Source organism: Tetrahymena thermophila (genome assembly GCF_000189635.1).
Source record: "Tetrahymena thermophila SB210 genomic scaffold scf_8254653, whole genome shotgun sequence".
Classification (NCBI taxonomy): Eukaryota; Ciliophora; class Oligohymenophorea; order Hymenostomatida; family Tetrahymenidae; genus Tetrahymena; species Tetrahymena thermophila.
This window is the reverse complement of record NW_002476421.1, coordinates 134,113-159,474: the sequence shown is the minus strand read 5'-3', so window position 1 is coordinate 159,474 and position 25,362 is coordinate 134,113. Positions and strand designations below refer to the sequence as shown.

At 22.9% G+C, this 25,362-nt stretch overlaps 8 protein-coding genes across 8 annotated transcripts; 4 read left to right on the top strand and 4 right to left on the bottom strand. All coding sequences in view use genetic code 6, as the record gives it.

The window, feature by feature from the left end:
- Positions 1 to 839: 839 nt before the first annotated feature.
- On the top strand, positions 840 to 2,885 carry TTHERM_00641260 (hypothetical protein; the record flags this gene model as incomplete). The annotated part of the gene is made up of 6 exons (XM_001015343.2): positions 840 to 1,005; positions 1,061 to 1,807; positions 1,870 to 2,198; positions 2,271 to 2,605; positions 2,657 to 2,738; positions 2,793 to 2,885. The coding sequence occupies exons 1-6, from the start codon at positions 951 to 953 to the stop codon at positions 2,883 to 2,885; spliced, it is 1,641 nt and encodes a 546-aa protein (XP_001015343.2). The 5' UTR covers positions 840 to 950.
- Positions 2,886 to 3,402: 517 nt separating this feature from the next.
- On the top strand, positions 3,403 to 3,984 carry TTHERM_00641250 (hypothetical protein; the record flags this gene model as incomplete). The annotated part of the gene is made up of 1 exon (XM_001015342.3): positions 3,403 to 3,984. The coding sequence occupies one exon, from the start codon at positions 3,403 to 3,405 to the stop codon at positions 3,982 to 3,984; it is 582 nt and encodes a 193-aa protein (XP_001015342.2).
- Positions 3,985 to 5,809: 1,825 nt separating this feature from the next.
- Positions 5,810 to 7,608, bottom strand: TTHERM_00641240 (2,3-bisphosphoglycerate-dependent phosphoglycerate mutase; the record flags this gene model as incomplete). The annotated part of the gene is made up of 7 exons (XM_001015341.3): positions 5,810 to 5,871; positions 5,937 to 6,023; positions 6,105 to 6,252; positions 6,312 to 6,370; positions 6,696 to 6,992; positions 7,211 to 7,301; positions 7,525 to 7,608. 7 exons carry the CDS (start codon positions 7,606 to 7,608, stop codon positions 5,810 to 5,812), a joined length of 828 nt encoding a protein of 275 aa, XP_001015341.3.
- Positions 7,609 to 9,091: 1,483 nt separating this feature from the next.
- TTHERM_00641230 (transmembrane protein, putative) lies at positions 9,092 to 10,334 on the bottom strand (the record flags this gene model as incomplete). The annotated part of the gene is made up of 2 exons (XM_001015340.3): positions 9,092 to 10,167; positions 10,217 to 10,334. 2 exons carry the CDS (start codon positions 10,332 to 10,334, stop codon positions 9,092 to 9,094), a joined length of 1,194 nt encoding a protein of 397 aa, XP_001015340.1.
- A 1,417-nt stretch (positions 10,335 to 11,751) lies between these two features.
- TTHERM_00641220 (phosphatidylinositol 4-phosphate 5-kinase) lies at positions 11,752 to 12,890 on the top strand (the record flags this gene model as incomplete). The annotated part of the gene is made up of 2 exons (XM_001015339.1): positions 11,752 to 12,259; positions 12,412 to 12,890. The coding sequence occupies 2 exons, from the start codon at positions 11,752 to 11,754 to the stop codon at positions 12,888 to 12,890; spliced, it is 987 nt and encodes a 328-aa protein (XP_001015339.1).
- Positions 12,891 to 13,352: 462 nt separating this feature from the next.
- Positions 13,353 to 15,329, bottom strand: TTHERM_00641210 (high mobility group (HMG) box protein; the record flags this gene model as incomplete). Its single annotated transcript, XM_001015338.2, has 1 exon — positions 13,353 to 15,329. The coding sequence occupies exon 1, from the start codon at positions 15,267 to 15,269 to the stop codon at positions 13,353 to 13,355; it is 1,917 nt and encodes a 638-aa protein (XP_001015338.1). The 5' UTR covers positions 15,270 to 15,329.
- A 676-nt stretch (positions 15,330 to 16,005) lies between these two features.
- Positions 16,006 to 22,781, top strand: TTHERM_00641200 (hypothetical protein; the record flags this gene model as incomplete). The annotated part of the gene is made up of 13 exons (XM_001015337.1): positions 16,006 to 16,435; positions 16,713 to 16,924; positions 17,311 to 17,606; positions 17,674 to 18,002; positions 18,068 to 18,550; positions 18,617 to 18,978; positions 19,318 to 19,797; positions 19,859 to 20,053; positions 20,113 to 20,350; positions 20,504 to 21,848; positions 21,902 to 22,223; positions 22,279 to 22,602; positions 22,698 to 22,781. 13 exons carry the CDS (start codon positions 16,006 to 16,008, stop codon positions 22,779 to 22,781), a joined length of 5,100 nt encoding a protein of 1,699 aa, XP_001015337.1.
- A 1,173-nt stretch (positions 22,782 to 23,954) lies between these two features.
- TTHERM_000641199 (transmembrane protein, putative) lies at positions 23,955 to 24,254 on the bottom strand (the record flags this gene model as incomplete). The annotated part of the gene is made up of 2 exons (XM_012797491.1): positions 23,955 to 23,990; positions 24,111 to 24,254. The coding sequence occupies 2 exons, from the start codon at positions 24,252 to 24,254 to the stop codon at positions 23,955 to 23,957; spliced, it is 180 nt and encodes a 59-aa protein (XP_012652945.1).
- Between the last annotated feature and the right edge of the window lie 1,108 nt (positions 24,255 to 25,362).

Sequence of the window (25,362 nt, the reverse complement as noted above, 5' to 3'; positions counted from 1 at the left end):
TATCCACCATAAATTATCAACAAAAATATAATAAAAATATATTATTTTTAAAAGTATATTATGATCGATCATAAAAAATTGTCTTAATTATAAAAGCTAGCTTTATTTATTTATACCTAAAAACTTACAAAATAACACTTGAAAATTTTTCTGAAAAAAAAAAGAATAATTTATTTTATTTTATTTTGTAATTCTATTTGCTACTAAGAATAATAAAGAAAGAATTTATAAAATTTATAATATATAATAAATAAGGTTAAATGATAAAAAATTAAAAAAAATCAGTAAGGATAATAATTATCCACTATAAATTATCAACAAAAATATAATTAAAATAATATTATTTTTAAAAGTATCTTATGATCGATCATAATAAATTGTCTTAATTATAAAAGCTATCTTTATTTATTTATACCTAAAAACTTACAAAATAATACTTGAAAATTTTTCTGAAAAAAAAAAGATTAATTAATTTAATTTAATTTTATTTTATTTTGTAATTCTATTTGCTACTAAGAATAATTTTAGCATTTTATTTTTAAATAAAGATAATTTTTTATTTATTTTTAACTGATTAAAATAATTTAAATAAAAATTAATCTTCTAAAATATTTTTAGAAAAGTATTAAATGCTTTATATTTTGCTATCAAATATTTGGCTGGAATTAATTGACAATATAGAAAGAAAAAAAGTGATAATAAGAATATTTTATTTTTTAAACTATGTCAATAACTAAATGATAATAAAAATATTATTTAAAGTATTTTCACAATATTTTTTTCGTAAATCAAGTAACAAATAAACAAAAAAATTAATTAATTTTTATAAAGGAAAAACAAACACTCTGATTACTTATCAAAATATATTCGTTGAAAATTTAATAGGAATCAAACTGAAAAATTAGAACTCTTCTATTTACCATAAATTTTAATATTAAAAATAGATAAAAATGAAACAAGTAAACCAAAGTACCTCTCCCTATTAGCACTAAATTGATGAAGCAAGTAAGCATTTTAAAATTATTTTTTGTATAAAAAGTAAAATATTTTGTATCAATAGTCTAGCTCTGCTAGTTTATTAGAGATTATAAGCTAAAGAATGATAAAAAAATCAAAGATATGAACTTATCTGATAGAATTAAAATAGAAAACATCCCTAATTTGAATCTAGAAGGATTGACAATAGAATATTTAAAGCAACTTAATAACACATAATTTTCAAAGATCTAAAGCCAATTGTAAAAAATAGTAGATATGCTGATGGAATAAGAATTCGCAATTGATAGAGATATAAAAAACCAAAAAAGTTTAAAATAAATTTAATTAAATGACTCTTTCCAAAGTTAATATAGCTCAGTAAACAGTTCTTTCCAAACAAACTATTCTTCAGTTAGAAGAAGTTCTGCTTAATAGTTTCAAAATGATTTTTATAGGTAAAAAAACATTAATAATGAGGAAAACTACAGCTCTAAGAGATGTTTAGATAGCTACAATAGATAAGAAGCATTTACTGAAGTTATGGCTAATAATAATAATAAGTTAAAGAGCATTGACAATTTGTATTAAAATAAAAAATAATGTGTAAGTAATTTTGCGAATGATACTAAAAACTATGATACAAACTAGTTTAAAGCACATAATTACTCCTCTTAATACAATTCAGTCAATAATTAATCGAGAAGAGTTTCTATTATAAAAATTAATGACTTATAATTTAGTGATAACGAAGAAGAAAAAGAATTAAAAAATATTTAACCTAAAGAAGACCCTCTTGATAAGCTTATCCTTAAAGTAAATGAAGAAAAAGGTAAATTTAATAATTTTTCATTTAATAAATGTAATTTTTTTCTTTTATAATTGGTTTTGTAGACAGAGTAATGAAGTTATTAGAAAAAGAAAAGAAGGAACGATAAAGTTTATAGGAAAGTTAATAGGCGATGAATTATTAGAGCATTAGCTAACTCGATTACTAAGATTAATTATACATAAAAGAATAATAAATTGCTGCATTAGCCAAAGAAATAAACTAGTTAAAGCAAGAAAATTTTAATTTGAAAAACTCAAATCTTATGTTAAGAAAAGACAAAACTGAATTGTGTCCAAATAAAAACAATGCTTTTTCTTATGTCTTATAAAACTGTTAAATAATCTCTGCTTAGGAAAACAATCTCATTTTTAAGTGGGCTTTTGATAGTTAGGTAATTGATTTCCTTGATAAATAAATAAAATTTTAAATTGATTTTTTGATATATTTTAATTAAAATATGTAGATAGACTTGTGTAAGCTTTTAAATAGTGCTATTAGCATTTAGGCAGAAAGAGAGAAAGGGAAAGAAGCAAAGTAAATAGAACAGTTTTATTAGAGTATAATTCAAATGGAAAACTTTGAATAGTTGCTAGAAAATTGTGATGAGAATAATTTAAATTTTAATGATAATCATTATACTGAAAAATTAAATCCAGACATTCAAAGTTTATAAAATGAATTATAAGAATTGAAATCTAAACTTGATACCATGCAATAAGAATTAAACGAAAGAGATTATTAAATAGATTTGCTCAATTAATAAATAGCAGAAAGTACTCAAAAATTCAACAGTGAGAAGTAACTTTGAATTTTTATATAATTTTTATTAATAATTTTTATTGAAAATAGAACTAAATATTAAAACGAAATGAAATACATTAAAAGATAACAAAGAGATTTAGAAATATAGTAGAATATTTTGAAGTTGGAGGTAATTTTTTATTCTAAATTAATATAAATATTTACCAAATAACTATAAAATTAGAGAGAAAAATTTGAGCAAGAGCAAAATGAAAAAAAGTAGCTTGAAGAGTTAGAAAAAATGCAAAATGATCTAACTTTGCTTAGTTAATTTTGACAATAAATCCATCAAATCTTTATGATTTTTATTTCATGAAGAATTGAATTCATATATTTAAATTTATTTTCATCTTTTAAAACATTTTTAATAAACTAAAATAATTTCAAATTTCTAAATAAAAAATAGAATGATAATTAAATTTATTCATTCAAATGTCTATAAAAAGTATTTTAAATTTTATATTAGTTAATATGTTTGTTTTAATTTTGTTTATATAAAATTAAATGCATTTAAAATGAATAGATATTTATTTATTTAAACATTTTATTTGTGAGCTTTTGAATATTTTTTATCAGAGATTGTTTTATTCTTTATATAAATTAATTGGTTGATATGTTTATACATTTACTTATACATATATACATATACTTAGATAGAGCTGTTTTAAATGAAATCAAATGAATGAAATAAAATTGAAATAACAATAATAAAAAAAGGAATATCATCAATAAATAAATATAAAAAATGAATGATACTCTTTTTAGTTAGCTAGCTTTGTTTGTTTGATTGATTGATGAAAGAAAAGATTTTTAATGAATTAACAAGAAAGATGAAGAGGAAAGAAATATCTGCGAAGATATAAAGAGAGGAAAATAAATAAATATTAATAAGATAAAGAAATAATAAGAAATACATATAGAGTATTTAGGGAATTTAATAAGAAAGGAAAAAAGGAAAGCTTTATTTAGTTGAAATGGCCACCTAAAACGTCGAAGAAATGGATACCATCCAAAAGATGAACTACGAAGCCACTGTCAATATGGGCAGATAGGATTTGATTACCCGTGAATATACTTTTTATAGTGATTACGAATTCATTCCCATCCAAGAAGACAGAAAGCAATAAATGGAAGATGCTTTGAACAACTTACATAAAATTATCCATCCTACTGTCACTCAATTAAAAAAGAAAGCCAACGTTTAAGAAATCCAAGATAGAGTTTTCAGAAAGCTTTAAGGTTGGGAAGGTGAACTTAACACCTGCGTTTTCTCAGCTAAGAATGTTCGTGACTCTAACTTCTGCGCTGACAGATTTACCAATCGTATTAACACTGAAGGTGTTGAATTTGTTAAACAAATCCTCAGAGAATATTGAATCATTCAGTTCTTAAAATAATTAGCACAAATCGCAGCATGCATATAGCTCTGTGATTTTTTAAATTTTAAAGTCTAGAAAAACTAGTTGAAGCAAGCCAATAATAGTTAGGGAATAAGCAAATATTAAATAAGCTGGAAGACAACAGCTAGTCAATCATTCATCTTTAATTGACGCTGTTTAGCAAATTTAAATATATAAAATACATTTGTTTTGCACAATTAATAGTCATATGTTTGTTATTATCCCTTTTTATCAAATTGTTTCAATCAAAGTTCAATCATAAATTGAATAGTGAGTTCCATTCTCAGACCATATATTTTAGCATCTCTCAACTTTCTCAAAAGTGCATCATCAACTCTCTAAATTTCAATTTAACTAAGCTAGTTATCTCAAAAAATCATTTCTATTTTTACATATTTTTCATAGATAGATAGATAAATAGATATTAACTTTGTTAAAATTCTCACTTACTAATGAATTAATTGAATAACTAAATAAATTAAAAATTAGCTGCATAGATTTTACAATCAATTCTATTCAATTCAAAGCAAATCAAACTATTATTTTTATTTTTATTAATTTTTTCATGCTAAATAATGAATGAAAAATAAATTGCTGGTTTTTATATAATCTGGTATATAAAACATTTTAAATTTTGGAATTAATTCTGATGATGTAACTTGAGTAAATGTTTGAAAAGTGTTTTAAATTTTCCTAATTTTAATTCAAATAAATCTATTTTAAAAGCATTAAGCACAATAAATATTGAGTGTATCTTTAAATTCATTATATAAAATTTTTAATTTTAATTCAAATTAATTAAGAGTGTACTCATTCACTCATTTATACATTATATTTCTAGATAAAATTAATTATTTAAAACTTAAAAGTTATAAATTAATAAATGAATGTTTGATTTCATTTTTAAATTTATTTTTGATAATAATAATAGTTCATCGTTAATTACTAAAAATGGGGCACTTAAAATGCTTGCTAATATTACATTATATAATTTTCATTCATCTAAAATTTAAAAAATACTTTAGATAATTTAGTTAATAAGTTATCAGTATTTTAATTAATTTATCTTCATAAGTAATTATTTAAATGTAATAAAATAATATTTAAAGTTAGTAAAAATTATGAATCAATCTAAAACTTAGATCAATAATATATATTATTTCCTTTAATTACTAAAACTTTTAAATGATAATCTGAGTAATCATAAAAAATAATAAACTTTAATCAATTTTTATGTAAAAGTAAAATCATATTCCTTTATATATTCATTTATTTTAGTTTTTTTCTAACTAATATAGTTAATTAAAAAATACCTTTTAAAATTTAATTATTCAAAGATTAAAAAAATATTTTTTTAATTAATAATCTTAAAAATGATGATTAAAATTTAGTAAAAAAATCAAATTATAATTTTGTAAAGATAACAAAGCATAAGTAATTAATTAAATAATTTATTTTTTTAATACCTCTATACAAATTTTAATCAAAAATTTTCAAAAATATTTATATTATTTTTTTTAAGCCTTTTGATTTTATCAAATAAAATCATTTATTAAAATAACAATATTTAAAATATTCAGTATGAGAAAATAGCTATAAAAGTAAAAAAAGAATAAAAATAATGAATGATAAATAAATAAATGAGCTACCAACTAATTTTTAATTTGCAGACAACATAAAAAATATATTTACGACTAAATTAAAATATTTTTAATTTTAATCTACTAAGTTTAGCTAGTTACTCCTAAAATTATTTGTATAACTGAAATACTCATCTTTATTCACTAATATTTTTAACTATTCATTTCTTCTTACCCTAGTTCTAAACAGCTTCTTATTTCTTCTTTAATTCTTCAGGATCAGCTAATTATTATCAAATTTATTTATTTATATTATTTAGTTATGCTCATTTAAAATATATGAGTTACCTAAGTAGTAGTTTCTGATAGGCTTGAAGTTAGCATCGAATTCATAAATTAAAGGAACACTGGTAGGGATGTTAATACCAATAATATCTTTTTACATTAAAGAATTATAAATAATTAGCCAAAAATTAAAATAAATTTTATGTTCTTCTATATAAAATGATAATTTACCTTATTCAGAAACATTATCAACATGCTTAACGATAGATCTGAGAGAGTTACCGTGGGCAACAACTAAAACGTTTTTACCGGCTAAGACAGAAGGAACAATTTAATCATACCAGAAAGGAATAACTCTTGCAACACAGTCAGATAAAGCCTATTTATTTATTCAATTAGTTTAATTGTTTATTTTTCGGGGGTATTTATTATTGTTACTTCAGTTCTAGGTAAAGCTTGAATGGGGAGGTGCTTGTATCTCTTATCGTGTCCAGGGACTATTTATTTTTGAATTTAATTAGAATTATTTTTATTAATAAACAATAAAAACTATTTGTAGAATTCAAAAGTTAGTTGAGATTTTTGATAGCTTTGGATTTTTAATTAAAAAGAAAGAATCAAAGGAATCTTTCTATTGTCGAGATTTTCGTTTTAAGTAGAAAAGAAAATACTAAGCTTTTCTATCAAAAAGATAGCAAAAAGTATTTTTATTTGATTTTGTTAGTAGAACGAGCAATAAAACTAACTAAACAAAATCAACTCTCAATTTTTAAAAGCATTTAAATTTAATTTTTAAAAGAAGAAAAAAGGAAATTTAGGTACATCTTTCATCATCGAGTTCAAGGGCAGGAGGAGGAGTTGAGTAAGATCTTCTCCATATTTTAACTTGTTCTTCACCGTGCTTTTCAGCAGTTTCAGTCTTATTTAAACCTTAGAGAGCACCATAATGTCTTTCATTGAGTCTCCAGTGTTTAATAACTGGTAAATGGTGGCAACCTAATTCATCAGCTAAGTTATTATAAGTCATGATAGCTCTGGTCAAAACAGAGGTGTAAACAACATCGAATTCGTAACCGTTTTGCTTTAAGGTCTTACCAGCAGATCTGGCTTCTTCAATACCTAATCATTATATAAAAACATATTTTATTCTACTCATGTTTATTTAACTCAAAAGTCTTTTTTTTGCAAATTATTGAAAATGGTTTTATCTATCTATTTATCTATTTAACTGTCTGTCTATTTTTTTAATTTCAATTCAAAACTGTTTTAATTGCAAACAAACCCATTTTATTGACTATGCAAATAATGTTAAATAGAAATAGCTAAAATAAATATACCTTTAGGAGAGAGTTGGACATCCTTCCAGCCGGTGAAACGATTTTCCTTATTCCAAACAGATTCACCGTGTCTCAAAAGGACAATCTTGTACTTTTTTAATTAAGAAGAATTTGTTAATGTAATCATGATGAGTAAATTCAAAACATTTTTCATTTGTTTCATAAATAAAGTTTATTTTGTAAATATTTAAATGATTTGCAGGTTAAAAAGAATGATTTCAATAGACATGCGCTCAAAAAATGAGCGAGATATTGATTAATTAAAAGGTTTAGATTGAATTTTGCATAGTATTCTTGAAATAAGATGATCTTACTTTGGCTTCAGGGTTGCTTGTAAAATTGTATTTGCTAATAGAGTGCAAATTTTTAGAGAAACGATTGAAGAAAGTTCCGATCATTTTTATGATGTATTTATTACTTATTTTATTGATTTTATTTAATATTTGATAAATATTTGATTATATCTAAAGCTTAAGATTATCAAAATGTATTTAAATTCAATAACAATAAATAAATAATTTTTTATTATCGTTTACTTCTTAACATGATCTTTAAATTATTTATAAAATTACAAGATATCTTATATCTGAGCATTAATCAATATCAAGATTGAATCAGCTATCATAAGATTGCATATTATTGAGCAATCCTTTATTCACTCATAATAATTATCTAAGCTTCATTATTATTTATCATCTTTTTTAGTTGTGTATGAATGTATTTATTTAATTATTTATGGATATATGTATGTATGATTCAAATAAAGACTTTGAATTTGTTTGTTCTATCATCCATCAATCATCAAATATTATCATAAGCTTTCTCATACCTTAAATTTCTATATAACTTTGATTGATTTCTTTTTTTCCTATCAAAAACTTGACCCCCTAATCTTATCTGATTCAATAAATTACTAATTGAATTATATATCTGTTGAATAAAGATTTATTATTTGTTCTATTATATTCAATTAGATTTTTCTTTGTATAATTCTTCTAAAATTAATCAAAGCGACATGCTATTTCATAAATTTTTATTATTTTTATAGAACTATCTAGAAAATTTGCTTGAATTAATTACTTTACAACTTTAAAATTAGTTTTCAAATTTTTTTTTCTATTACCATTTAAACAAAATATTCAAGATATCTCATTTGAAATCTATTCAATTTAAAGTCTATTTTATTTAATTAAAAATAAGAATTCATATTGCTTAATAACCTCTATACCTAAATAACTATATTTAAAACTATTCTTTAAATAATGTAATGCTTATTGATATTCTTAAATATTTATTTGGATTCAAATATATTTATTGATTGAAAATAAAAGTCTTATATTTCTTAAGCTTATATACTTCTTTATTAATAAATATTTAAATAAAATTAGCAAATATGAATTAATATATTTATTATATAGTATGCAAAATAACTTAAAATTCTAAATATATTTATTTTTAAAATTTTTAAAAAAATACTCTTTTTTAAATTTTAAAAACCAAAATAAATTTAGAAAGTTAATATAAAGTTAATAAATTTAGATATTAGAAGTAAATATAATTAAATTTACATCTTAGAACAGATGATTAACATACCTTTATTCGTTTTATATTTAAAGTATTTTATATGAAATTATAAAAAGTGTAAATTTAATAAATATTTTGAATTATTTTATATTAATTTAATAATTACAAAATGAATGAATTGTACTCTATAAAAAAAAGATTGTTAACTAAAAATAAATTTGAGAACTTAAGTTGATTAAATATTTTTATTTAATAAAGACTTTAACTAAGAGATTTCTATTTTTATTTATGGAATTTCTATTTTTTTATAAATAAAAGTATTGGATGCTTTAAAGTCAATTAAATATTTTACAATAATCAAGACTTTAAGTAAGATATTTCTGTAGATATTTATGGTAGTTCTATTTTTTATAAACCTATTGGATGTTTAAAAGTCGCGACAGTTTAAATCATTTCTTAAAAAGATTTTTTATCTCTATTTAAAAGAAAAGAGCAAACAATTGCTGTTATGACTAAAATAGAAAGAATAAAGTATATTGCAAAGTACATTAAGCTTTCATATTACTAAGTAGTATTTTGGCTAGATTTCTTTCTGTTGAAACAGTCTAGTTGGCAATTTTAATTCTTCAAACTACAGATTTGACAGTCTCTTTAAAATGATCTGAGTTAATAAATATTGTAAGGGATATTAACAAAATAATCTATATCACTGCTTTCAGTAGATTTTAATTAGATTTAGAATAGGTCCATATTGAAATGATTTATATTTTTAATCAGATAGCTTTTATCAACTTTAAAACACTTTCCTTTTAAATTGCAAACCTTTTCTTAATCATGAATATAAATCTAATTATTATTTAATATTGCTAATTTTTAGTTAACACCCAAATCAGTATCATTTGTATATTCATATTCTTTTAATAAATTTTCCTTCTTTTCAACTATTTTATTATCACAGGCTAATAAGAAGGAATCATGATCTTATACTTAAAGATAAGTGAACTATTTACACTTTTAAATTTAATTAATTAAATTAAAAATATCGAGCTTCCTATTTGAAATATATGACGATTAGGATATACTGTCAAAAACAATAAATTTATGAAGCTAAACTATTTTAATTAGCTTAAGTCTATTTGATAGTTCTCCATTTTCTTTTTGATATTCTGCAGAGTTTGATAAAAATCTTAGTCTCTATTTATTTTCTTCTTCAAATTCTTTATATATTCCTTTCATGCTCCATTCTGATGCTTAACTTAACATATCAGAAATATCTTAAATTTCAAATTAAAGTTTCTCTGGTTTACCTAATCCCACTTTAAATAAATTAAAAGATTCTTATTGATCTAGAGGAACTTGCAATAGTATTTCATTAGTAACACAAACATTTTCAATTTAGTTGGCTTTAAGATTCGTGATTATTGATTAGCATTCTAATTAAAAATATTTTTAGCATTGTATAAAATGATAACAAAATTTTACATGAAGGATTGAATTCTTTATCTAATTTTTAGTAACTTATGCTTTTTTAGAGAGAGGTCACATTAGATAAAAGCAATGCTTTCAAAATAACTAATAAAAAAAATAGTTTCTTCTTCATTTATTGTTTAGTCTTCTTTATTTATTTTAATAATTTTTTATTTATAATTTATATTTAATAAATATATATTTTTTTAGATATATATTTTAAATAGCGACTTAACCTTTGATAGTTTCTACTTTAAAATTTATCATAATTATATTTACTTTCCTTTATATGTAAATTTATTTGTAATTTAATAAAACTTTGGATGAATTCTGAAGTTTTTTCTTTTTATTAATATTTTGAGGAATTAAATTGTTAAAAAACAAGATATTTTGTGATCATTTAATTAAAAATCAACCATGTAATTTAAAAAAAAAAAGAAATTTCTGCTTCAAATCGTAATTCATAAGGAAAATAAAACTTACATTAAATTTTGCATTTTAATTGAGCTGAAAATAACAATTTTCAAAAAAATACTAATAATTATAAATTTCTTTTAATTGAAAATGAAATTATCATTTTTAGTCTTTGAAATTATATTAAAAAATTCTAAAGATAATTTTCTTAAAAATTGCAAAAATGTATTTAAAAGGTTTTTATCTTAGAATTCGAATAATTTCCAACTATATTTTTGATAAATTTACATAAAATAATTTGTTAACAAAAAATATATTCATTAAGTAAAAATAAGTAGATAGATAGATAAATAAATAAATAAAGTGAGTATTTACAAAAACAAAATTATTAATTAGAAATTTCTTTTAGTTGAAAATCTAATTATCATTTTTTTTTAAATTATTTAATAAAATTCAAAAATAATTTCTAAAATAGATTTAAAGTTTTTTATATTAGAATTTGAATAATTTCCAACTAAACTATCAATAAATTTAACATAAAATAATTTGTTTATAATAAAGATATTTATTTGGAAAAGTATATAAATAAGATAGATAAATAAATAATAGTTATTCAATATATTTATAAAAGATTTTTTTGTTCACTAAATTGTATTCATTCATATTACAAATAATATAAAGAAGAGTTAATTTAATTTCTTGATATTTAATTTAAAGAAATCGTTTACACATTTTTATTTAGGTAAATTTATACAGTAAAAATTAAATTACCATTTTTATATTTTTGTTGTAGTATTTATAATTAATAAATAAGCAATGATGTTAAAAAATTAAACTTGTTTTACTATCAAATTAGATATTTGACTACTTAATTTTGAAACTTTTATCATTTATTTTTAATTCAATGTGTTAAATAAAAGAAATTTAAAACTTTTAAGAATAATAAGGCTTTAAAAAAATAAAATATTATCAATTTATTAATATTAATTTGTAAATCCAACAAAATATTCTGATTAATTAGTAGCTTTTGTAATTGAGAAACAAACAACTACTATTTTGGATTTAATTACAATTTAAAATTTAATAGATTTTTAACTTTTCAATCAATTTAGATTCTAGTAAAATATAAAGCTTAAATGATATAAAAAACTATAAAACTAAAAAATGGAGATATTTATGAAGGTAGTTATGATGAAAAATAAATGAAAATGCATGGAAAAGGAACTTATAAATTTGCTAATGGGGATTTATATGAAGGGGAATTTAAAGATAATAAATTTTGTGGCAGTGGAATAATTACTACAAAAGACTATATATTAAAAGGAGATTTTTTTGATAATAAGGCGAATGGTATGTGTATCATTGAATATAATTCAGGAGATAAATATTAAGGAAGTGTTAAAAATAATTAAAAAAATGGAAGAGGAGTTCTATTATTCTCTAAAGACAATCCTAATTGTATCAGATATGATGGAGAATTTGATGCTGATTAGTATCATGGGGAAGGAAAATTGAATTTTAAAAAGCAAGAAATCATATATCAAGGTGCTTTTAGGTTTGGGTAAATCCATGGTAAAGGCATAATTACTCACCCAAATTACACTTACGAAGGTAGTTTTTAGTATGGTAAAAAAAATGGAAAAGGTAATAAATAAATAAATATTTAGCATACTTTTATTTTTTAAGTAGTGTTATATCAAAATAAGAATTCTATTTAATTATTAATTTTTTTAATTAGATCAAAAGAAAATATGCTTTAAATATTTTAATGATTCTTGTTTGATAAATGAAAATAGGAATATTGAAATTTAAGAATTAGGAAGTGTATGAAGGAAGCTTTGAATCAGACTAGAAATAAGGATTTGGAATATATAGATATAAAGATGGAGCATGCTATGAAGGAGAGTTTAAAAATGATGTTAAGCAAGGGAAAGGGAAGCTCACGATGCCAAATGGAGAAATATATGAAGGTTACTTTTTGAATGGTAAGTTTGATGGTGATGGTAAATATACCTTCAAAGATGAAAATATAGTAATTGAAGGACAATTCAAAGAGAATATGGCTGAAGGAAAATGCAGAATTTATCATTTTTCCAATAACTAACTCAATGATAAAACTCCAAATTATTACGAAGGGAGTTTTTATCATAATTCTAAGCATGGCCCCTGTAAGTTTGTCCTTCATAAAAATAACGAAGTCTTAGGAGTATTTACAGGAAATTATGTACATAATATTGAAAAAGTAGTTAATTCTGATTATGGAACAAGATTTTGATAACATTTTTCTCTACACAAAATAAAATAAGCAATTTAAAATATGCTTTTTAAAAAAAATTAATACATAAATAAAATGATTGCATCTATAATAAATATAATCTAGATTTAAGTCATTATTCAAATATATAATTTTTGTTTGTCTGTCTTTTGAATAAAAATGAAATAATTACAATAATTTAAGATTTTAAAAAATTTTTTGATTTAAACAAGTGAGAGGATTACGGTATTGGTATATAATATTTCATTAAGATCATAATATTATTTTCTTTTATGACAAAATCAGAAAAATTTAAAACTTTTATTTTTTTTGATATTTAACTGATATTGTATGGTATATTTATTTTTATATAAAACTGTATATAAAAGACAAATAAATAAATAACTATAAATTCTAATATATCTAAATTTAAAATTAAATAACAAAATAACATTAAATTATTCAAATAATCCTATGCTAAAATCATTCAAATTAAAAATCAAAACCTTCTGGTGCTTATATAGGTTGCTTCAACATTTCAAACAAACGATTCGTTTATTTAGAAGCAGAACCTGGTTTAGGCACAGAAGAATTTCTTTTTTCAGTTTTAATTTTTTTATTTTTTGTAGATTATTTTTCTATTTCATCAAAATTTTCTTCTTTTCCTGTTTTTTACTATGTTCTATTGTTTAAATTCTATTTTCTAAGATCTTAAATTTCATCTTCTTCTTCTTCTTGATCTGTTTCGTCTTGGTATTAAACTCTAGTTTATTTTTTCTTTTAATCCTTTTCTATGTCACTGTAAATATCTTCAATTTCACTTTCAACATCATCATAATTTATTCTCATTTTTCTTTCATACTTTTTCTTAATTTATTCTTCCTTTTCTTCACTGGAAATTTCTGGTTCTGCTTTTTAAGAAGGAGCTTTTCTTTTTTGATTAATCTTTTTAGACTGGCTTTACTCAATTTTTTAACTAGGTTTTTGCTTTATTTTAACTTCTTATTCAGGGAACTCTCCATATTTTTCTATAAAGTTTTTCTTTTGCTCCTAGTATTCAACTTCACTTTAATTTTCATAGTATTATTTTTCTAGCTCAGACATCTACTTCCATGTTTATCCTATAATTGAAGAAATCTCTCTCGAGTCACGATTATGATTTTATTTACTTAATTGTTCCCTGGCAACTCTTTAATATACAAAATAGCCTCCAAGTCTCAAAGGATAGAAAACTTTTTAGTTATCTACGATAATAAAGTTTTTAGAGTTCTTTTTAGTTTTCTTTTAGCTTGTTCCAACAGGTACGATATTATATTTTTATTTGATTTCATTTATTTTATTAGTATATTCCAATTATTCTTTACGATATTAACTATTGTATTATTCTTATTATTCTTTTGACAAAGCCTTCCATTAATCACTAGCTAATTTAGCAATTTCATTTTAAGCTTAATCTGGATTTTTTAATTTAAGCTTATGCTAAACTTCTTAATAGTATCTGAGATATCCTGAAAGAGGTTTTTTAGGGACTTCTAATTGTTTACCATCAATTTCAACTATTTTTTTCCCTTCTTTTTAAACTGTTTAAACTTCCTTGTTTTATTTTACTTCTTTTTTTTAATTTTTTTATTGAATTTTACTTTGCAGTTTAACGCAGTCCCACTCTTCTTTAACTACTTGAGTTAATTCTTTTGCTGTTCTCTATGGGAAGCGTTTTTAGTAAAAAGCAAGTCTCTCTTTGTAGAAATCAATATAAATTTAGTGATTAGATTTTCTAAGATTTTCCTATTCACTGTTCATCTAAAAGTATTGCTATTACTCTTTTGGTTTTTAGACCTTCTTTTCTTGAGAGTTTTGATTATTATTATTATTATTCTATTACTTTTACTCAGATGCTTTATTAGCTTGAGTATTTTTTTGCTGCTAATTCGAAGGTTTTTACTTTTCTGATTACTGACTTTAAGTTTAGGGCTACTAAGAGTTGGATGATAATACTTTTCCTGAGCTATCAACCTTTTTGATAATAACTTTTTTGTGAATATCTTACTTTTCTTTTTGAAGATCTTCCTTCATAAATTTCTTAATATTTCCTTGTTTTTATTAGCTGTTTTGTTTTTCATCATTTACATTTTTCTAAGTAGCATTAGATTTATTGTTAGCTTGTTGATTATCTTGTTAGCTCTTCTTTTAAAAGTCCTTCATGACTTTTTATTCTCTTAATACTTATTACTCATACTCCTTCTTTTTATCATCATATGGTTTTTTCTCCTAAGGAGAGAGGCTGCTCCATTATTTTCCTATAAGCTTAGCAGCTTCATTTCCTGTAATACCTTTTTACTTGTAGATTTTACACTGCTCTTCGTAATAAATTTAGTAAGAAGTCTTTGAACTAAATGCCATTTTGTTTGCAACTGCTCTAATCTATTTTTTCTATTTATCTATCTCTCCTATTTTTTAATTTGCTTTTTGAATTAATTATTCAAATTACTATAGAAACTCTTTATTAATTTGAGCTTATTTGATTTGAGCGCGAACAGATTGCTTTCAGAATAAGGAGAGTTATTATTAATAATAAATAAATAATCTAATCAGATTAAGCAATTTTATTATAAATGGCAAACTCGTCAAGAAAGAAATTATTTTAATTGAAAAATTTCCAAGTAAAATCATAAAAATGGATAAAAGCTATTTCTATAAAAAAAATCTTATTAAAATAAAATAAAACTATGAAAAATCCATTTATAATTAATTGATTGATTGATTGATTGATAAATAAATAAATAGATTATATGTATGTATGTATGATGAATAAATGATAGGTAGCCAAATAATTACAGAATAATAATAAAAAATGAGAATAATGAATGAAACAAAACGATTTATTAAAATAAATAAAGATAACAACTATCATGATTATAATTGAAAATAATAATTTGAATACAAAATAAATAAATAAATTAATTAATTACAGAGTGATAGCCTGAAGTAATTAGTTATCTAAGAGATTTGCATATAAAAATTAAAAGAAAAGAAAAGCACTCCAAAGAACAAACAGGCTTAGAGTTAGTTCTAAAAAGAAATATAATAGATTTAGCCATAAATATATAGATATTAAATATAGTGATAAAATACGTAAATGTACTCCAACAATTAATTAGATAATCCAAATCACTCGAGGAGTCAATATAGGAACGGAGATCAAAGTGGAATTTATGCTGGATCAGATGAAGAATTTTAGGTCCTCGTTAGGAAAAGCGACTTAGACGATGTAGATGAAGTGTTGAAGATAATCGCATAGCATGAAAGAGAAGCAAATGACTTACTCTACGACTATCCTAATCTGCTCAGTCTCTTCGAAAAAAATTATTTGAGTGTAACTATCTTGAACCAGTAATAATAGATAATAGGTGCTGCAGTTTTTAACGATTTTCCTCAAGGACTTACAGGATAGATTGATTTCTAGCACGAAAACTTCTGGGAAAATTGGATCTTTGATGCTTTTAATTTTGATGAAAGCATTTGTATCACTCCATTTAACACTTTATGGATGACTTTCTTCTTTGTAGGTAAAAAATATATAAATAACTACATTAGATAATCTTTAAATTTCAAAAGCATTGAATTCATAAATAAATTGAGTAAAGCTTGTTTGTTTTTATTGCAAGAGAGAGGAAAATTTAGAAATGGTTCAAAATAAATTAAAGGAAAGTTGAGAAAGTCAAGAAAAGCACATTATTAAATAGAAATTAAACAAGTTTATTTACTTTTTGAATGAATAAATAATGCTTTTGAATAATAAATTATTAATTATTAAAATGAAATATAATTTGTTATAAATAACAGCAAAGGATTAATACAAATTTAGTCAAGAAGAAGAGCTGATAATTTGTTAAAAAGTATTTTAAAATGTATACGCTACACTTCCTCAGTTAGAAGGTATTCTCTTCTTAAAAAGAGGTGAAACTATGGAAGATAATGGAGCTTAAGCATAAATATCAAGCATTTTGGAAAACATTTTTATTGAAGTTCCTGTGAAAGACAGAGATATTATTAAGGTAGAAATTATTTTAACAAAAATTTTGAATATATTCACGCCTTTTAAATCAGCATTTTCCTATTTAAAAACAAAAAGCGAAATTGAAATCTTTGAAAAATTAGAAAATTATAAGTAACAACTTTAATGTTGTATCTTTTTTCAAAAAGGAAACGGTTATTAATCAATTAATTTATAAACAACAAAAATTAAATTAATGAAATAATTAATCAAAGGTGTTTTTAAATTAATTCTTTTCAAATCTTATTTTAAAAATTCAAATACTTATGAAATATTTTAATTAAAGCCGTTAATTAAAACATTTAATTTTGTTTGTAAAATTAATATAAAAATTTTAAAAACTTTGACTGATTTCTTGTTTTAATAATTAATTTTGAAATTAAATAGAGAGTAAGAGGTATCCACTTGAATTCTGAGGTATTCTATTCTCCAAAGCATGCTTGCTAAGAAATTATTGAAATCAGAATGGCTCGTGAGTAAGATCATGATGATTTAGCTGAAATCTTTAACAGATAGAGTGAAGTATTGACTGCTCAGTTTGGTGAATTCTTTATTGCTGATTTGATTGCCACATAAAACTTAACACGTAGAGGAACTCGTAAATTTTTAAATAATGGTAAAGCAATTGTTGGTCAAGTAAGAGATAAAGCTGTTGGTTTGATGAGTATTTCAACTGATATTGAGTAAATTTAAATAAATAAATTTTGTTTTCTTTTTGGATTTACCTTTTTAAATAAAATAAAATTAAAGCTACAAATTTTTGGCTCAATGCTTTGAATTAGAGACTTATGATAATTTGTTTAAGCCTGATTTCATGGAAGCTATATAAAATAAAAGAGATGATATTAGAAGAGAAAATTAATATAGAGAGGAAGACTAATATCAAGAAATAGTTAAAAAGATGAACGAAGAAAGAATGAAGAGTCATTTTATTGGTTAAAGAATGACTCTTTAACAACACTGTAGAGAAAAGGAATAAGAAATCGTTATGAAAATCGATGAAATAATTAATAATGATGCTATCTAAAAGAATCTTACTAAAAAGTAAGTTGAAGAATTCTTAGACGAATGGTTAAGAGGTAATTAAAATTATTTACGAATTAATTTCTTATTCATTCATAATTATTATATATTTTGTTTTTAGGTTATGAGTTGCACTAGCCATCTGATCTTTTTTACCAATATCCTCATATTTTCCCTAATACATAATCAATCATTCTCACTCCTAGGTAGCTTTTAATTGAGACTCTCGAGTTTTTCGGACTTCCTTAACATTATATGAATGGAGCTGGACACTGGAAGGATTGGGTCCAAAAGAAAATGGAAGAAAAGAGAATAGCTCAACTTAAGAGACCTTAGAAGAAAGTTACAAAGAGACCAAAAAGATAGAAAGAAGAAGATAAAAAAGAAGATGAGTTCAAGCCTCCAAGTTATTTTGATCTAACTCCTTTCTAAAGCGCCTTTAAGAAATTTTTGGCTGTAAATCCCGAAGGCCGTACTATTTTTAGATAAAAAATAGAAGCTAGTATGAAAGTCATTAAAATGATGTTCTGTAATGAAAATGGAGAAATGAAAGAAGAAAGACACGTAGATCTCAATGATTTAGGAAATGAACTCAATAAATAAAGTAAGCAATTAATTTTAAAAGATGATTTTTATTTATTTATTTATTTATTTATTTAATTTAAACAAGAAATGGATATTGCTCCAGAAGTTTGTGAGAATTTGGCTTCATTTTTAGAATGCTTTGGTGAAATAAAGTATGAAGAAGAAATTATTATGGTCAATCCTCCAAAAGAAGATACCAATCAAAATGCTAAGATAGCTCAAACTAAAAAAATGTTTGCTTCTGAGTAAACTGAATCAAAGCCCATTCCTAAATTACTTAAAAAAACATCCTTTTAAGAATTCTTTGATGCAGTTTATAAAATGAAAGAGTTCGATATTATGATGAATAGATTAGATATTACAAAAAGCACTACTTTAAAGGCAGAAGTTAGCTAGATTGTAAAAGAAGAAGCTCAATAAGAAAAGGCTAAGCAAGAAAAGAGAAGGGTAATTAATTCATTTTTTTTATTCGAATACAAATACTTGTAAATATTTATTTATCCATGTTAAAATTTAATCAAAGAAGTTTTTATTCATTCTAATAATTTAATCAAAATATAAATAAATATGCTGCAAATTTAATCAAAGAAACGAGCTGAAAATTTAATCAACTGAACATGCTAAAAACTTAATCTAAACAAATTTTTTTGAAATACAAATTAAGGAAATGAATTAAAAATAAATGAATTTGAATAAATTTAAATTGATAAAAAAAGCTTTGAAATTTGAATAATAAAATTAAATTGTTGAGAATTGAATTTAAAAAGTATTTATTTATTTATAAAGATTGAGAGATCTCCTAATCCTTATGATGATTATGTAAAGAATCTAAAGGATTTAGATAGCATTCCAGAAGTTCCTATAGACGCATAAAATGCGATTGTCATAAATTTGTTTTGTATTGATGAAAATTTTGAGAGTAGGTCACTTGATTTTGTAGAATATGCTTTTAGTATTTTTGGTGACAGGGACTATATCATATTAACTCAACCTTTTACTGTACCTGAAACTACATTACTTTAGCAATTCATTAAAATTCCCATGAAGAAAAATAGTACTTTTGATCACGTTTTATACATTTATCATAAAGATTGTTTACTCAGTAATACCTTGTTCATAAGAAAGAGTAAGCTTGAAGATATGTAATATGTTGCTCCCTTGTTCTCTAATTTAATTAATAAGTAACAGATATATGATGATACTTTGGAAGCTATCACATAAACTGCTTCTAGAAAAGTTGCATTTTCTGTCTTCTGTGACTAATCGGTAAATCAATTTTTTAAAAAATTTTTTATATAAATATTTTTTTTCTTCTGAATTTCAACAGCTAATTGGTATTTACGTGGTATCTAAGAACGTTAATTTAGATTATTACATTTCTCATTTCTGTGTATAAGATCATATAATTTTAAAAGAGCATCCTATGACATGCCATACAAAATTAATCCATACTGCTTTGAATCCTCTATTTACCAAAAACACTAGGTTCATCCTTAAAGAAATATTACGTTTAATGAATAAGGTAAATTTTTAATTATCTCATTAAATAAAAATAATAAAATTCAATTAAATTTTTATTAGACTTGCATGTATTTCGAAGTTCAAGAAAAGACTTTGCTTCCTGATGTATTTAATGAATTAGTTTTTGTTCGTGCAAGATAATTCCCACATTTCCTTAAAAGAAAATGGGACTTTGAACATGATAAAGAACATTTTGAGCGTGCTGGAGACCTAACTGAAGTCTAAGATGGAAAAAGAGATGCATTTGACTAAGAACAAGCTCCATTTTCTTTATCAGTCATCACTAAAAAAATGATGAGTAAAAAATTAATTAACTTGATATTTTTTATTTTCTGCAATTTTGTTTCTGATTTTAATTAAAATTTTATTCAAAATAAAATTAATTTTTTTATTTAAATTAATAAACATTTTATTCAAAATAAAATTAATTTTTATATTTAAATTAATAAAGGTAGCGTAAAGGTTAATAATAATACAAGAATTGTTGTGGTTGGTGCTTCTGATACAGGCATTTCATTTATAGAAAGCTTACTTTCAGTAAAGGATATTAATTTTACTCACATAACTTTACTTGCTCCTGGTGGCATTATGACTATGCACATTAATCTGCCTGGAGACTAGTTAAAGGCTTTATCGACAAACTATACTCTAGAAGAATTAAAAAATTTAATGCTTGATGCAAGAGTTAACGTTTTAGATGCAAAAATGGTAGAGTTAGATAAGAAGGGCAAAAAGATAAAATTGGATAAAAATGCTGAACTTCCTTATGATTACTTGGTGAACACTGTAGGATTAATTGATACAGAATTATAAAATAGAAGACTTATCTCCACAGGTTTATTCTCATCTCCATATTACTAACAACTCTTGGATAAGTATGGAAGAGATCGTGCATAAATTGAAGAAGGGGCACCTCCTATTTTTGGCCAACATCCTGTTTATGGAAATTACGTATAAGGTGTTTATAGCATAGATGATCCATACCTCTACGAAGAATTCAAGAAAACAGGAAAGAAAGACTCTAACATTGATTTGTTGACTCGTAAAAAGAGACCTCAAAGTATTACTATATACGGAAGAACATTGCACACTATTGCTTTTATCTCTGGTATGGTCAATCGTGGCGTACATCCCAATAGAATTCATTATGTTATTCCTCCTAAAGTTTTTGAAACTCAAGTTCAATTTAAGAATAACACTGAGAGATTAATTTATGAAGATAAGAGAATCAACGATCCAGATCCATTCGATGATCCTTCAGTTGAGTAAAAGATCTTTGAATTTATGGAATCAAAAGGAATCTAAGTTCATAAGGGATACAATCTCCATTAAATTGATGTTGATGAAGAAACAAGAATTTGTTAGGGAGTGGTATTCCGTAAAAAAGCAGATAATTATGAAGAAATTATTTAGCAAATTGAAATAAAGAAATAGCAAATATTAGAGCGCGATGCCAACAGCGAGAATGCTGACAAGGGATTTGATGATACCCAAAGTCGTGATGGCGATGAAGAAAATCAACCAATAACTCTTGAATAAGAAATAGAAGAACTAGAAAGAAATAAATTTGATGATATTGAAATTACATCTCGTTTTTTAGTAACTTCAGGTTTAGTTGATATTGACAAAGAAATCTTTTATATTATTCACGAAAATGGTTTAGTATATAATGGTCGTTTAATTGTTAAGTCAAACTTTTAAACTACTGAAAAAGACATCTTTTGTTGTGGTAAAATCTGTGAATTCTCTCAGAGATACAAGAGGCTTTCTATAGGAAGATCTCTCCGTTTAGACAAGTAATAATTATTTTTGAAAATATCATATAAACTAATTTGTTATAAATTATAAGATATAATGGACGTGAACTAGGTCAAAAATTAGCTAAGTGTCTCTTAGATAGCTTGGACTTAGGATATCTTACAGATTAAATTTATAGCTTGGGAGAACTTCCAAATCTCTATATGCCAATTGGAATAGGAGCATTCCTACCAGGAGATTTGTTCTATTATCACATAAAAAAGAACGACTATGCTAGACCAAGCAAAACCATGGAGGCAGAGGATAATAGACAAGACATTGTTTCTGACAATATTGATCAAAAATAACAAATTGGACATTATATTAAATTTAAATTTGATAATAATGGAATCATTGATTAAGTGACATACTTGGTAAACTCTTTAATTAAAGTTAAAAACTTTCTAAATTATTTTTAATTCCATCTAGGGCACTGAACCTGTATCTGTTTAAAGTCTAGTTTCTTTTGTAGGTTTATCAGAAAAATGCCTCAACCAATTAGATGTGCGTTTCAAGAACGGCCTTATTCCAAATATTTCTGAGTTCTTAAGTGAAAACTGGGCCATAGGTCTCTATCATGAGTGGTTCAGCGAATTTAGACACATTACAAAAATGGAAATGCTCCAATCTGAAAATATTTAATAAATTTTAGATGAGGCTGCCAAATATGCTCAAGGTGGTGGCTTCCTTGATCCTGAGTTTATTGAAAAAATAAAAGCCAAAATATCTCCAGAAATAATAAGTTAAATATAAGTAAACAAACATTTATTTTTATTAATTTATTGAAGATTTTTAATCTAAAATTCATCAAAATAATATCTAATTTTATTTATAAATAAAATTAATAGTAAGGAACTTTAGATTTTATTAGAGAAAATTAAAACCATTTGCCAATGTATTATGTACCTCCTAAAAAAGTAAATGTAGATTGAAATTAAGAAATAAATTTTCATATTTACAGGAATTGCTAGATAACTAATAAATAAATAAATAACTTCCTCTTAAAACAAACTATGTAGTAAAAAATTAATTTAAATTATCAAACTAAACATGTTACTCCTATTGTTTATATATCTATCCTAACTAACTAACTATCTATCTTTCTATCTCTCTATATATTTTTTATTAGAATTTTCTTTCAAAAATTAGTATAAAACATTTTTATTATTTTTAGATATTTTTATTATGAATATTGATTGATATAATTCATTTTAAAGTTATTAATTTCAATCTTGAGTTCAAAGTATTTTTAAGTAAAATTTCTTTCATTAATGTTAATTTTCTAACAAAAAACATATAATTTGAGTGTTAAATTTATGCTTATTATTTAATTTCTAATTTACATTTATTTATTTATGCTTTATTTTTCTATTTAAAAATTTTAAGTTAATTTAGATAAAAATTTAAAATAAAATTTATTTATTTGTAAAGAATGCAAAATAATTTTCATTAAAATGTAATTTTTACTTTGCATATTTTATTAAAACTTATATAATATTAAGCCTTTATAGCTCAGTTGGGAGAGCGTAAGACTGAAGATCTTACGGTCCTCGGTTCGATCCCGAGTGAAGGCATTTTTATTTTATTAGTTTTATGTATCTATCTATTTAAAAATCTGAGAATTTTAATTTTTCATATAAAAATTTTGTAGCTAAATAAGGATATTAAATAAAATTAAATATAAAAGAGAAGGTATTCTACCTTAGGATACATTTATTCCTTATTAAGTCAATACTAAATTGTAATTAAACTCTTGACAAATCTAATTATCTTTTCATTTGATACATCTTCAAACTTACCATTTAGCAAATGACCTTTTTCAATTTAATTTTCTCCTAATTAACAACTTTAGCACATGTAGAAGTATTTTCTTAGCTTAAAGGTAAGATTTACACTAATCTTATTTGATGTTAAAGCAACCTTTACAACTATTTTAGCAATGTAAGTATTGCTAATTTATCAAATTGAAGATTTCTCCTGTTAAGTATTGAATGAAAACACTTAGTACATACATTTATAAAAATAGAGCCTAAAAATTAGTAAAAAAAATAAAATAATTATGTCTACTTTTAAAGATATTGATTCTTATTTGATTTCTTTTTTATTCAGTTACTTTCAAAGGAATTGATAACTTTTTCTACCTTTTTTAATTTTTTATAATTATTAATTCTGCTTTTTAACATTTTTTTTGTAAGGATAAACTACATTTTCAGATTTAAATGTAGTAATAAGGCTTAAATAAAGTTTAAATTATTGTTTACTTTCAAATGTTTTGATAATTATTATTTATTTGTGCTGTTCAAAAATTGAATTAAATGTAATGATTTTTCAAAAAATTTTAATTATTTTAAAAAATAGAATATTATAATAATTGTTAAAAATAATAAGATGAGGATAGATAGCATTAATTTCTTCAAAGTTTTTTCAGATTTTAAAAATTAATGTAGTAATTATCAAGGCACATTTTTAAAAAATGCTTCAATTTATTCCCCATCAACTGCTCTGTATTTTAAATAAAAATTACTATTAAATATGAATCAAAAGTTATTAAATATTTAAAATTATATTTTTAGAATATTTAAAAAAATTGATTAGAAGAGTTTTTTCTATCAAACTGAGGTTTTGATTTATGATAATTGTATGTCATCCATCCATTTTCATTTACTAAGATCTAAAAAATTGTGATGTAAATTTAATGAATGATTATATGAAAACGGAAAACAAATAAATATTTGCTGTGTTGTTTGTAATCCAAAATAAAAAAGTAATTATGCAAAATATTAGAATCATAATTCATTTCAGATATTTTTAATAATATAAAAACGATCAAAATAAAGCTTAAATTAAGAAAACCATTCAGTAAATTTGGATTTTGCTTGGTATTAAATCAGTTAAAAAATATAATTCTAAATCTTAATTGATAACTTGCTAATAAGTACTTACTTACTTTTCTTTTTTTTTACTAATTTGAAAAATTGATTTTTTAATAATGAATGAATGAGATAGATATTCATGCAAAATTCAAAAAATTAATTAGAAATTAAGAAGAATTTAGTTAAAAAATAAATGAAGGAATTTTATTAATTATAAAAATTTAGAGAAAATAAAGATAAGAAATAAAAATATGGATTTAGATACAGAAAATCAATTAATAGATGGAAAGATTAACATCATACGAAAAAAACTATCTAAAGTTTAATTACAGATCTTAATTGCATAAGAAAGTTGAATATCAAGAAAGAAAATGAATTGAGAGTTATGGTATTAAAATAAAAACACTAATTATTAAATGAGAGAAGGAATTAATTAATTAATAAATAAATAAATAATTTACTTGTAAATTTCAGAAATTTTATAAATTTTTTAGTTTTTATAAAGCATCAAGCAGCAGAGATTGAAAAAAGTTACTTTTAAAGTAAAGACTATCAATCATCAATTATCAGTGTATTTTCACTTAAAAATCATTATTTAGGGAGCATATTAAGTTAAGTAAATAAAACAAAGCAGATAAAA